The 12,750-nt window shown below is 42.4% G+C and overlaps 1 protein-coding gene across 1 annotated transcript in view; it reads left to right on the forward strand.

Annotated features, from left to right (window-relative positions):
- The window catches only part of mtss1lb (MTSS I-BAR domain containing 2b), a 74,790-nt gene that overhangs the window by 21,231 nt on the left and 40,809 nt on the right, over window positions 1–12,750 (forward strand). Inside the window, exons 2-3 of the mRNA XM_083999084.1 lie at window positions 844–905; window positions 1,117–1,190. Coding sequence (XP_083855210.1) covers window positions 844–905; window positions 1,117–1,190 — 136 coding nt within the window. The remainder of the gene's footprint in view (window positions 1–843; window positions 906–1,116; window positions 1,191–12,750) is intronic.

Here is a 12,750-nt window from a genome sequence, read left to right on the forward strand (position 1 = left end):
CAATCCTGGCTGCTCCAGTCAAACCCTTTGATGCTGCTTGATGCCACTAGCTGTCAAGTGGTGTGTGTGTGTGTGTGTGTGTGTGTGTGTGTGTGTGTGTGTGTGTGTGTGTGTGTGTGTGTGTGTGTGTGTGTGTGTGTGTGTGTGTGTGTGTGTGTGTGTGTGTGTGTGTGTGTGTGTGTGTGTGTGTGTGTGTGTCTGTGTTTGGGTAGGTGGATTAGATGTCTGCATAGAGAGAAGACGGGAGAGGGGTGGCTGCTGTTATTGATGGAGAGATTGGGGTAAGGGTGTGTGTCTGTGTGGATGCTTTTGTGGAGAGAGAAAAGGGATTTGAAGATTTTGTCTTAAAAATGATTTAAAAGTGTAATCTAATCATCTAAATTAATTGGTTAACTATTTCAACTCCTCAAATAGTTAACAAGATTACGTCCCTTGTGTATTTTTACCTTGTTGTTTTCCCATCACTTTTTCATCTGCATTGGTTCTCTTCTTTTGTGTTTTCCCATGAGTCAATAAATTATTTCTTTGCACAACCTTGCTGAGCCTTGATCTGCATTTTGGGCCTTTCTGAAAACCAGCACTGTGACATTAGCAGCTAATGCAGAAACAGCAATGCTATCATTACTCATATTTTCAAAGAAGCAAATCAAGTTGGGTATTGTGCTTCTGCTCACAGCAACTACTGCACCCTCAGCTACATGCAATCCAAAACTGTCAGCTTATTGCGTTGGTGGAAAACTGCAAAATTGTAATACATTTGAAATACATGCATCTTTCTGTCTCAGCTGTAAGCTGTGCAATATCTGTCAATAGTAACATGTCTTTCTGTCTGTGTGTTAACAGTGCTCATATCCTGTGTGGGAGGACTTCAGTGCCAAGGCCACCAAGCTGCATTCCCAGCTCCGGTAAGTTACAGTAAAACAAAGACAATAGTCTTGCAAAAGAATATTACTCTCTTTACGAATGTTGAAGTTGTTTTACATTTTACATTGTTTTCCATGTTGTTGAAGTTGTTTTAAAATCCTAGGACACATGCCTACTCAAAAGCCAAAATGACAAATAGGCTGTGATGATCAATGAAGCTGAATCATTAATAAGTATTCCCTGCTCATCTAGAACCACTGTGCTGGCTGCTGTAGCCTTCCTGGATGCCTTTCAGAAAGTGGCAGATATGGCTACCAACACCAGAGGTATGTTTACATCCTTGTGTGTACTTTATGGATGGTGTATACAGTATGTGAACCAGCTCAGCCGTGTGCTGTTCAGTTCAGTATGTGTCCCTTTGCCAACACTGTGTTGTGCTCTGCTCTTCTGGAGTGCCCTCCACATGAGAGCACTATTAGGAATCTTATTACGTTTCAGAGATATTATCAACTAGCCTGCTAAATTGTCCTCGGACTGATGAAAGTGTTTCCAGCAGTGTGGTGGTATATTTTGTTTCAAACTTCAAAGCACTGCAAATGTTTAGGAGAGGCTGAAAATGGATTTGAGAAGCAGGATATATTTTTGTTAGATTTGCCAATGCATTTGTAAGGTCAGTTTCACATTATAGTGAGTTGTGGGTTTTGATTCCAGCTGCTGTTTGCAGTTGTTTGTGTCATTCGGTCATATCTTTTGAATCTAACAGTTTATGAAGTGTTGAAATTAGTGTTGTGTCTTTCATCGCTGTTTTATTATTGTCTGGGTGGAAGCTGCTGAGACATGGAAACCAGAAAAACAAAGATTATTAATATAACAATAACATGAATGTGTGTATTTAGAAATTGAACATTGAAATGCTGATTGAGAATTGATGTGCATTTACCCATGCATTTACTTCGAATTGACTTTGAAAACAACTCTGTCTAGTAACGAATTTGCCAAAATGTTCAAATATCCCTTTAAGCAAATTCTATCAGCTGAGTGACGAATGAGAGGGCAAGTTGCAGAGGGCTAAAAGCGAGGGTCCTACAGTATACTGTTTTAACAATGTTGCGAAAAGGCTCTGTTAACTCATTGAGTGCCAACCACGTAATTTCTCATTTTTCGTTCCCATGCGTTGAGTGCCAAAAACGAGATTTCTCGTTTTTTGCTCTTTTTTTAAATTATGAAACTAGACACTTTAACACACCTTATGTGTAAATTTGGGGACTCTACGACGAGCAGAACTGAAATAGATTACGATCAAAAACTCATGACAGCTCATGATCTGGAAGTTTTCATCATAACTCGGCTTTTGCAAACGGAGTTCTGCATGTGGATGCAGCGCAACCCGCAAGGCAGCTCGGAGCCGAACAGGAAGCTCTCAGCCGACAGTCCCGCCCGGTCTTCATCTGGAGCAACACCGTGTCCTCCCCAAGGTCCTCCCGCGGTAAAATGTGATGGTCTCTGGGCCAAAGCAGGCCGCCGGCACCGACCCGTACCACAGAAGGACCGTGACCACCGGTGGGGCCGGTGTTCCGGACCTGCTGTGGCCAAGAGACCATCACATTCCGCGGCGAGAGGCTGTGACACGGCACGGTGCGTCTGTGTTATTGTTGTTTAGTGGCGCCCCCCCCGCCCCCGATGGTGGATTTGTTAATAGAACAACAATTGTTGTATATATTTATCTTACACAGTGAGATAGTGAGTTAATATTGTATCCAGCTTAAGTTAGTCCCAAGATTGAGACTATGTAAAGTTGAACATAGCCCTCATTACTGTATATCACTCATGGGCTTCTGGAGAGTGGTTGAAGCTCAGAGTGAGCTAATCCAAAAATGAGAAAAGATCTGGACCGTTTGTGAAGCAGAGATGTTGGAGGATGCTGGTACTGTACGTGGCAGGCATACGCTCACCCACCTGTCATTTAAAGTGGTCACGCCCTCAATTATGTACAACCCAGCCTTTTAAAAATTTAAAAAGATAATTTCTATGAAAAGTCACCCCTGTTATATTAGTAATGAATGAGGAAATTAGCTGTATGAACAAAACTGTTATTTCACACCAAGGCTGCGAACATGTTGGTCATGTTGTTCCATTTTTTTAGAGGCCAGACTTCTCAGCTTGGTTAAGACAGGATTGTGGTAAAACACCCCTGAAAATGCAATAGCAACTCACAAACAAGAAGATTTACTGCTGTTTCTCCAATTGTAAACACTGAAAATGTCCATAATTAATCCATTGTTACACTGTGGCATTGTGTTTTTAACCCCCTTGTTACACACATGTTGTGGGTTGTTTATAAATCTCTTGAAAAGCCACTTGAGATTGTTTTGATATTTTGAATGCAAAGCTCAACATGGTGTTTTTCCTGTGCTGTATTTGGCCAAAAGAACTCACTGAACTTTATTGAATTCAGTGGATTAAAAAAAATGTTTTCTGGCTTTACACTCTTGATATTCTGTGTGTAGGCTTAAAATTTGGCACTGGATTTGATAGAGTGTGGACTGAGAGCTGAGAAGGTCAGACAAACACTCACCGCCCACTGTAGGCCATCTGACTACGATAATACCACTGAGGGAAACTAGGAATATGACCGAGGCTGTTGCAACTTATTAGGTGCAGCTGCCAGACACAGTATGTGATGGTGATGTGCGTGTGTGAGTGGCCCCAGGTGGGCTCCTGTAGAGGACGATGTAGGAAGAGGCTTGTGTTGCTTTTACAGGCCAGACAGGAAATCACAGAGCTCTGTCAGCTTATTACACAACCTCCTACCACTGCCACATATGCAGAGAGGCAAAAATATAACAAATGATGCTGGCACAGACGCATCAGAGCCTCTTTGTACTTTCTATACTGATGAGTCATTCCTGTTAGAGTCCATTTGTCAGATTGCTGTACAATTGCTGCTCTTTCAAAGTGTGTGATGTTCTCTAATAGATTTGTTAAATGGATGGAGGCGGGAGACGACACCAATAATGATGCTCTCTGTCTTCCTTCCCATTCGCTATCAATGTGCCACTTAGTACAGCGTGTGTGTGTGTGTGTGAATCGAGCTCAAAGGGTACTGATGATCCTGTGCTCTGCTCTTGTACCGACATTTCCATTTATGTGTCTGTATTGGCTGTTTCCATTCTGCTGTCCAAATTTTATGTAGTTGGAATCTATGTTTTCATCAGCTGGAGTAAATGAAAACTGGCTTCATGCCGGAGCAGACGGCGCTGTCACCTCAGAGTGAGGTGAAACTGCCAGCAGGCTGGGGCCTTCCTGTGTGCAGTTTTCCCGTTCTCCTCATACCTCCCAGGGTTTCCTCTCCTCCCACAGTCACAAGACATGCAGATTCGGTTAATTGACAAATTTAAATTGTGATTGAGAGAGTGAGTGGTGGGCTATCTCCATGTTAGCCCTGTGAGGGACTGGCAACCCTGTTCAAATCAGGCCTGACTCGGGCCACATCTGGTTGCAGCGTTGTCTGACAGATGTGATATTTTCTGTGTGTGCACCAGAGTTTGGGGTGGGGGTGGGGCAGGTTTTTACCTCCAAAAGCTCTTCACAACCACTAATGATAACCACCATGTTGAATCAGTAAGTCAAGTCTGTGTATTGTAACTTTTTCACTTGAATATATTTAAAAGACAGGAAGTTACCCATCTGGGTTACGCTTTAATGTTCCCCTCAAGATAAACAGTATGATCCTAACTTTCTGTTCTTATTTACGATGATCATCAGGTCCAGTTTCATTTGTTTCATTGACTTTAGCATCTACAGTAGCTTACTGAACTGCTGTGAGACGGTAGCATGGCTGTAGACTCAAGTCTCTTTCCTCTAGTCGCTGTAATTCATGCTCCCACATGTCAAATATGGAGCACAGGAATGAAATGGTATTTTAAAGACAAATTTGGAAGTACTGAGTACTGTGAGCACCAGCGACTTGCAGTGGAGTGTCTAGTGGAGTGTCTGGAGTGTGTAGGAAACAGGGGATATCAAATCCTCATTGATCCTCTTTATGGTATAATTTATATAGACTCTGTTTTGTAGAATTATTTGAAGGTCTATACACTGAAGTGGTGCAGTAGCACAAACCGAACAAAGCTGTTTACTGCATCACACTCTGTGGAAGGTGACCAGTGGGAAATAGTCCAGCAAAAGTGGGACTAGTGGCTTTGTCCTGCTTGGATCTTGGCCAGGCCTCATGTTCTGCAGAGTCCCTTGATGTACCAGATTTATTCAGCTAAAGATAAAGTTAAAGAAGGAAGCATAGCAGATAAGGGGAAGAGTTTCTGTTGGTGAGGATGTGGGTGTGTTTGAGTGTGTGCGAGAGAGAAAGAGAGAGTGTGTGAGAGTGAGAGAGAGAGAGTTTTAGCAAGTAGGTGAAATCCAGCACAAGGAAATGTGGAAGTGTTTGTGAATTCCCTGGTGAGGGGTGAATTTGAGTGCACTTTCAGATGTGCTCTCCTCTCCCCCCCCATTGCCCAAACTTTCTGTTCCCCTTGGGTATCCTGTCTGCGTGTATTTGTGTGTGTGTGTGTGTGTGTGTGTGTGTGTGTGTGTGTGTGTGTGTGTGTGTGTGTGTGTGTGTGTGTGTGTGTGTGTGTGTGTGTGTGTGTGTGTGTGTGTGTGTGTGTGTGTGTGTGTGTGTGTGTGTGTGTGTGTGTGCAAGAGAGTGAGAGAGAAATGGAAGCACATAAGCACATAAACACATAACACGACTGCTTCACTGATCTGGTCAGAGGGGGCCCTGTGTGTGTCTTTCCCATGTTTAATAACCTGTCTGTTTGGCACTGTTAAACCACCGCTCTTCATCATTACTTCATCATTAGTGATGAACACACACACACACACACACACACACACACTCAGCTTTCTTCCAGGCTTTCAAGTCATGCAAAGAGTCTGTGCTTCATTTTCGGTTTTTTAAACATTCGTTTATTTTCAGGTCACCTTTGTTTAATCTAGAAACTGATTAAAACATAAACAAATAAAAAAACATAAAAACTGCATGAAAGAAAGTAGCTACAAATTCAGCGGCTGCTCCACCACGTACTGTAGCTGTGGTTTCCCGGCCTCACTGGTTTTTTGATGGAGAGTTATACCACAGGCTCTGTAAAAAGCTCTGGCAATTTAGGAATAGAGGGATGGGGCAGGGAAAGACCCAATTGAGTGTAGATGTGGATAAAGGGTTAAGGATCCAAAAATGTATTTGATCACTTTCCATAACATTGCAAGATGGAGCATTTTCTACACTTTCCGTCCATAATATTTGGACCCTGATGTAAAAACTGGACCATCTTTAGGGTGTTGCCATCCATGATACTGTAGTTTGTTGGAGGAAAATGTTTGGCCTTGGTGGAGGTATGTGTCTACTGAGAGCCATTCCAGATATAAAATTGTTCATTTATGCCACACTAACCATCTGTTGTGGATTCTTGGGCTGATTAAATCTGGCCTTTTCTGTCACCACCCTCTTCCTTTTCAGCCCTGTTACGGTGCTATTGCCCAGATCTGAATGATATACAGCATACCTTCCCCTGTGGTAACCACATCTCATTTGCTAAAGTACTGTGCTAAATATAGTAGCAGTTGATATGAAACTGATTTCATTTTAATAGTGTTTTTTTTTTCCTGTTTGTAGCTGACACCCAGGAAAAAAAAACATATAGATAGATAGATAGATCAAAGTAAAATTTATTAGATTATCATAGGAACTAGTGCATTCAGTGGTTCTTACTGTTTTACTCATCAGCTCCTTTGTTTCTTTTGTGAAGATGATGATGATGATGAGACAGGTCTATTTCCACTCATCCCCTTTTGCTCTTGTTTCATCTCCACGCTCTCTGAAGTAGCTGCAGTAAAACCTGGTTCAGTCCCAGGACTCTCACTATGCACACTTGGCACAAGACACGGCAATAAAGGGCCACTGTGCATGTGTGTGCGTCTTGATGATAGGGATGCTGACCTGATGGTACAGAATGTGTGGTGGTTTTTATTGCCAGGCTGCTTCCCTGCATTTTAATACAAGGTTTCATAATGAATATCATAAATCCTATTCCCATACACACGTGTATGCACTCAGGCATGTAGATGCAATTGAATCCTCCTCAGACCCTTTAGAGATAATAAAATAGCAGCTGATAACAACATGAAGAAATGTGTTCTCGATGACAGGTTGGCTAACATGTTATTTCCAAGAACAAACATATACCTTGATCAGGATAGAGATTTTTTATTTTAATTTACTTTTACTTTTAAATAGCTTTTTATTTTTTTGTCCTTAATAATGACTGAAATCTTAGTTTAGTTTGATACATTCATTCTTTTAGAATTACATTTCACCCTTCTTCAGGGTGGATATGAAAAAAAAGTCCCTAAAAAGCCAAAACAAGGTCACAAGAAAATGAGATTCAGCTCTCGGTTTTCATCAGAGACCATGTTTAAATTTACAATATGATTGTGGCTCAGAGATTTTGAATACTAGTAAGATGCACAATATCGATGACATTTTACAAAGTAGGCATTTTCAAATTTGCACATGGCTGAAATGGAAAGAATAGAGTTTACATTTACAAATGTATCCAGAATATTGTGGATATACCATATAATGATTTTGGTAGAATCAATTAGATTAGCCTTTAGTTGCATTGTTGGATTTAATCATGTTGTTTAAACAAAAACAAAAAAAAAATCTTAGTTTTTCGGAAAGCCCAAATTAGAGGGTGTCAAAGTGTATTACATGCAGTCATATACACTTTGTTAGAAAATGGTCTGCAAATGTGCATACAAAAAAAATGACTGGTGATTGTTTTTGTACTGAACAAGAACGCAGCAGAGGCAATGTTCAATTCAACTGCAGATGGTAAAAAAGGAGCAAAGAGAAGCTGGAAAACTCATTTCCAACATGTTTATTGTCCTCAGCAAAGCCAGAGGAAGGGAGCCTAGGGGGCAGGAAGCAATGAAGTTTATGGGAAATGTGGTCTTGATTTGGAGAAACACTACCACTAATAATACCACTGGTGTGACATGTAGGCTGCCAATGATCCTGACCGTGGTCGCATGAGTTTACAGTCATTTTACCAAGGTAGGAATTTTAATTTGAGAACAGTTTATTGGTGTTCAAAACATGCTGCACAAAGCACATTTGAAACTTGACAAAAATAAAGAAGAGTGCATTGATTTGCTGTAAATAAAAGACCCTCAGATTTGAGGCACAGTGCTGTGTGGAGAAATTATAGTTAATGTGTTTAAATGGGAGTGAAATGATACAGACCAACAGTTGAGGATTGTTCCAGACCTCCGAGGACTGTATGAAAAGACAGAGGGGTCCGTGCTCGAGAGAACATTGAGTGTGGCTAAGCAATAAAGACAGAGAATGGACAGAGGACTGTTGTGTGGGATCGGGAGGAAGTCTTCAACGGCAAGCCTGTGCTGTCGCTGTGGATACGAGCATCAGCTAAGTCAGTAGCTGAATGTACCCCACCGCCCTGTCAGATGAGCTCAAGAATCCCTCCATCATGATTTTCAACTGGATGCTGTTCAAATGAATATGAATATTCTCACAGAGTGTGTTTGTGTGTGTGTATTTGTGTTTATTCACTCAGTATGATAAGACAAAATTCTTCACTCCCTCATTAACTTACTGGTTGCCTGGCAGGCCAATGCATGCTGGATGCACTGATGACTTCCTGGGTGAGTGGATGAGAGATAACACTAAGATGTGAGGCAATTTAAGCTAATACACAAATACACACACACACACTATACAGACACACATGCAACTCAGCAAAGAGTGTTTCCCTTATTCAGCCTGCAGCATGGCACCCCCCTGCAAAGACCACCTGCTAGTTAATAGCACTCACAGAGACGCTCCCCTTGCATACGCACACACGCAATTACAATCCTGACCTACACATGCAAATCTGACATGCACGCATATAAGCTCACAGGCATGTGTGTGTGGAGGCACTGTACAGCAAGCAAGCAATTGTGACCACAGACATGCACAGACACACATGCGTGTTGAATTGACATGCCATGGGAACAATGGGTGAAGGGCATTGCCTTGAGTTGCATGTGCAACTCTTTCGTTTTCAATTGAGTGATAATTGTTAAGTTTACAGCCCATGTCTGAGATACATGCACGTCTTCCTTTTTCCACTGTGACATGGATCTGTCATCCCTTCAGCCAATCGCAGACAAGTGGGATCACATCTACGTGCATGGTTGCCAGGCAACAAGGAAAGAGAAAGAGAGAGTGAGTGTGCAAGAAAGAAAGGGAAGTGGTGGCAGAGAAAAAATAGCCACGTTGTTGCCAAGAGCAGAGGAGAAATCTGAGCAAGATGGCTTAATTACATTTCACAGATTGCTTGCCAGTCAACTGGAGACGCATTTGATCTGATACGGTTGATCATGCAAACAAAGTGCTTGACCTCAGGTTTTATACTTTGCATAACTGGGTTAGCATGGGGACTATTCACCCACTGACTTTACCTTGACCCCACTGTGGGAGCTGAATACATATGCATGACCTATAATCAAACTTTTGGGCGCACTCACACTAGGGCCAGTTGATCCGTACCGTGCTGAAGCCTGAATGCCCCCCCTCCCCTGTCCCCCGCTGGCCCGCACTCACACTGCCTCGAACCCATACAGTCTATGCTCAAACCCAAGTGTGCTCAAGCACAGTTGCCTCTGACACATACGTCATCACGTTGATATACCAACACGGCGGCTGCGCTCTGACTGCAGAAAGCTCAGGCACGGAACACTTGCACTCACACCAGCAATAGAATCCGGACTTTAGGGGGCAAACGTGCTTGGGCACGGTACGATTGCCTAGTGTGAGTGCACCCTTAGACTGTCTTTCTATCAAAAGTAGAACATCTGGACCATTCTTAGGCAGCAAGGCTACATTCAGTGAAGCTGAAGAAAGCAATGTGAACATTTTGCCAAACTTCAAAATAAAACTTGACTACATAGAGCCTATTCTAAGGCCTGTTCTCCACATTTCTGCACAACAACATTGTAAAAGACCAGTACCAGAAATTTAGGTCTAACTTCTATCTCTCCTCTGTACACTCTGAACATCACCTGGGCCCAGTGTGCGACGTTTCTTGGACAGCCAAGAAAGGCTACACTGCCACTATGGTGGGTGGTGGTGGTATGCAGTAGTTCATTTGGGTTCTTATAATAAAATAACACACTTGGAGTCAATATTGACTTGATGGCTGCAGCTTAACTTTACTGTGAATGTCAATGGAGAGATAATGCAGACATGAGCAATCGAACATGTCAGCTCAGGTCTCTCAATTGATACCATATAATACCGGTATATCACAGTATGGAATGGTGAGTTTCATTTACATTGGAAGTCTGAACTCGGAGCTTGTCGCTTATCTAAAAACATACTTTTAAAAGTATTTCTATTTTTTTTTTTTTTTTAAGTCTTATTCAAGGTAGTGGGGAGTGGTGGGCCGGTGCCCTGGCACCCTCTATTGGCCAGCTGCCACATGCCTATTTTCTATTGGCTCACTATACGACCCAAATATGAATGATACAGTATGATTGTCACATCTGGACCAATTTGTCACACATACACAAACAAATTTGTGGCTGTCAGACAACACCAGAGGATATATAGCAGGAATCTGAGTAGTAATTGTGACTCTTGAAATAAATAATGATGCTAATAACTTATTCATCCAGTCAGGTATGGCTTCACTGCTCTGCCAAACCCTTTTAGTGATGTCACGATGTTCCATTCCGTATATTCTTTCTTTCTTTCTTTCTTTCTTTCTTTCTTTCTTTCTTTCTTTCTTTCTTTCTTTCTTTCTTTCTTTCTTTCTTTCCCAGCATCTTCCCTCTGAAAGTATGCCACGGTTGCAGCCTGTTGTTGTGGAGAGCTGCAAAAACAACATTATTGTCTTTAATTAAGCCTCAGCCACAGAGAGCACCCTCCCTGCACCCCCCTTTCTCTTCTTCTCTTCCTCCTCCATTGAGCTTTTCTCTCACTCATCTAACTCCTCAGTGCTTCCTCTACCATCATTACTCAGCCCAGACGCTGCTCTCCTCTTATTTCTTAACACGTCTCTCCCATCAACTCCAGCCTCCCATCATTGCCATTCCCTCCTTTGCCCTCCTCTTTCCCTCCATCCTTCTCTCTGTCTCTGGCAGCTCTCTAAGGACATTTCCTGATGTCACAGTGCAGTATTGTCCTGGAGGTCAACAACACAAGACATGCTCTATCGCACACACTCGTGCGCGCGCACACATGCAGTGCACTCGCTCAGTAAGCATGGGAAGCAGAGCTCAATGAGTCCTGCTGCTCCAAGGCCAAGTCCTGTTTAATGAGAGAAGAGGCAGTCTGAGGAGTGGTGTGCGTGTGTGTGCGTGAGAGAGCGAGAGAGAGAGAGAGTATGATCAGTCGCTAGTCTGTCAAAGTTTACTGCAGTGTTATGTTGTTGTTTTTTTTAAGAGTTTTGTTGTGTTTTTAGGGAGTTTTCTTGGGTTATCGCTAGATGCTGTGTGTGTGTGTGTGTGTGTGTGTGTGTGTGTGGGAGTGGGAGTTAGTGAGAGTTTGGTGTTAATCCGCAGCATTAACAACCATCAGCCAGGCGTGATAACTGGTGTAGCTGCTGCTGGCTCAGCTGTACACACACACACACACACACACACACACACACTGACACACTCACAATCTCTCACACACACATGAACCCTTGAACTACTAGCTTTCTGAGGACTCTCCATTGACTGCATCCAACTACAATACTTGGGAAACCCTGGCTGAACATCAGGTCTTACTGTATCTCGGCTTGTTCTCTAAGCCTAATTATTATAGATAGATAGATAGATAGATAGATAGATAGATAGATAGATAGATAGATAGATAGATAGATAGATAGATAGATAGATAGATAGATAGATAGATAGATAGATAGATACGTCATCAACACCATCAGCAGACATGGTGTGTGACATCACCTATGCGAACCTGTAGTCTTTCTGGTTACAGATTTTATAATTGTTCTACAACAAACTGCTGATTTCTTGGCATGAACTGCGATGTTTTAAATAGGTAGAGGTCATATATTTTTATCATGGCACAATTCAATCGGATCACGAAATAAAATTTTGACTCCCGTTCACTTACATGTTTTTTTCCGAAGTGAGGTTCCATGGCGAGTGTTACTTCCTGCTTTCGCTTAGGCTCTCTATTTGTATCCAGGTTGGTGTGTGTATTCATCATACTTGTCCACTCAGTTTTTTTTCCCTACCATTCATTCTTGTCTGTGCTCTGTGGGTCTCCCTCTGAGTACGTTGCCACGGCAACAGTGGCACATATATGCCACTGTATTATGCGTTTTGGGGGGTTTCTCTGTCTGGCCATTCATTCCCACCACCATCTTTTTTCTAATTACATAACAATTTTTTTTTTTCTGGACGTTCATTCTTCAGCTGTTAGTCGGTACGTGTGACATCATCGATCTCCACTCAAGGTCATCTTGTGAGATTTGAACACTGCTAAAGTGCAGGGTGTTTGTTGTGGTAGGCTATCTCAACAGCTCTTGAACATTGCACAGTGCTTGATGGAAGCATTGTCTGCAGTAACAGCAGAGCAGCGTTTCCCACAGCTACCTGACCTCCTGCCAGCCAGTCTGCTCTAAACCAAAGGGTTCCCAGAGACATGCCATCACCATTGACCGTGTGTGTGTCCCCGCATGTATGTGTGTCCCTGCATGTATGTATGTGTGTGTGTGTGTGTAAAAGAGAGAGAGAGGCTTTACTTTAGGCATATGTGTGTTTGTTGTCAGATTATCTTTTTGTAAAATCTTTGTTATCCATTGTAACTCATCA

Source organism: Trachurus trachurus, assembly GCF_905171665.1.
Source record: "Trachurus trachurus genome assembly, chromosome: 3".
Classification (NCBI taxonomy): Eukaryota; Metazoa; Chordata; class Actinopteri; order Carangiformes; family Carangidae; genus Trachurus; species Trachurus trachurus.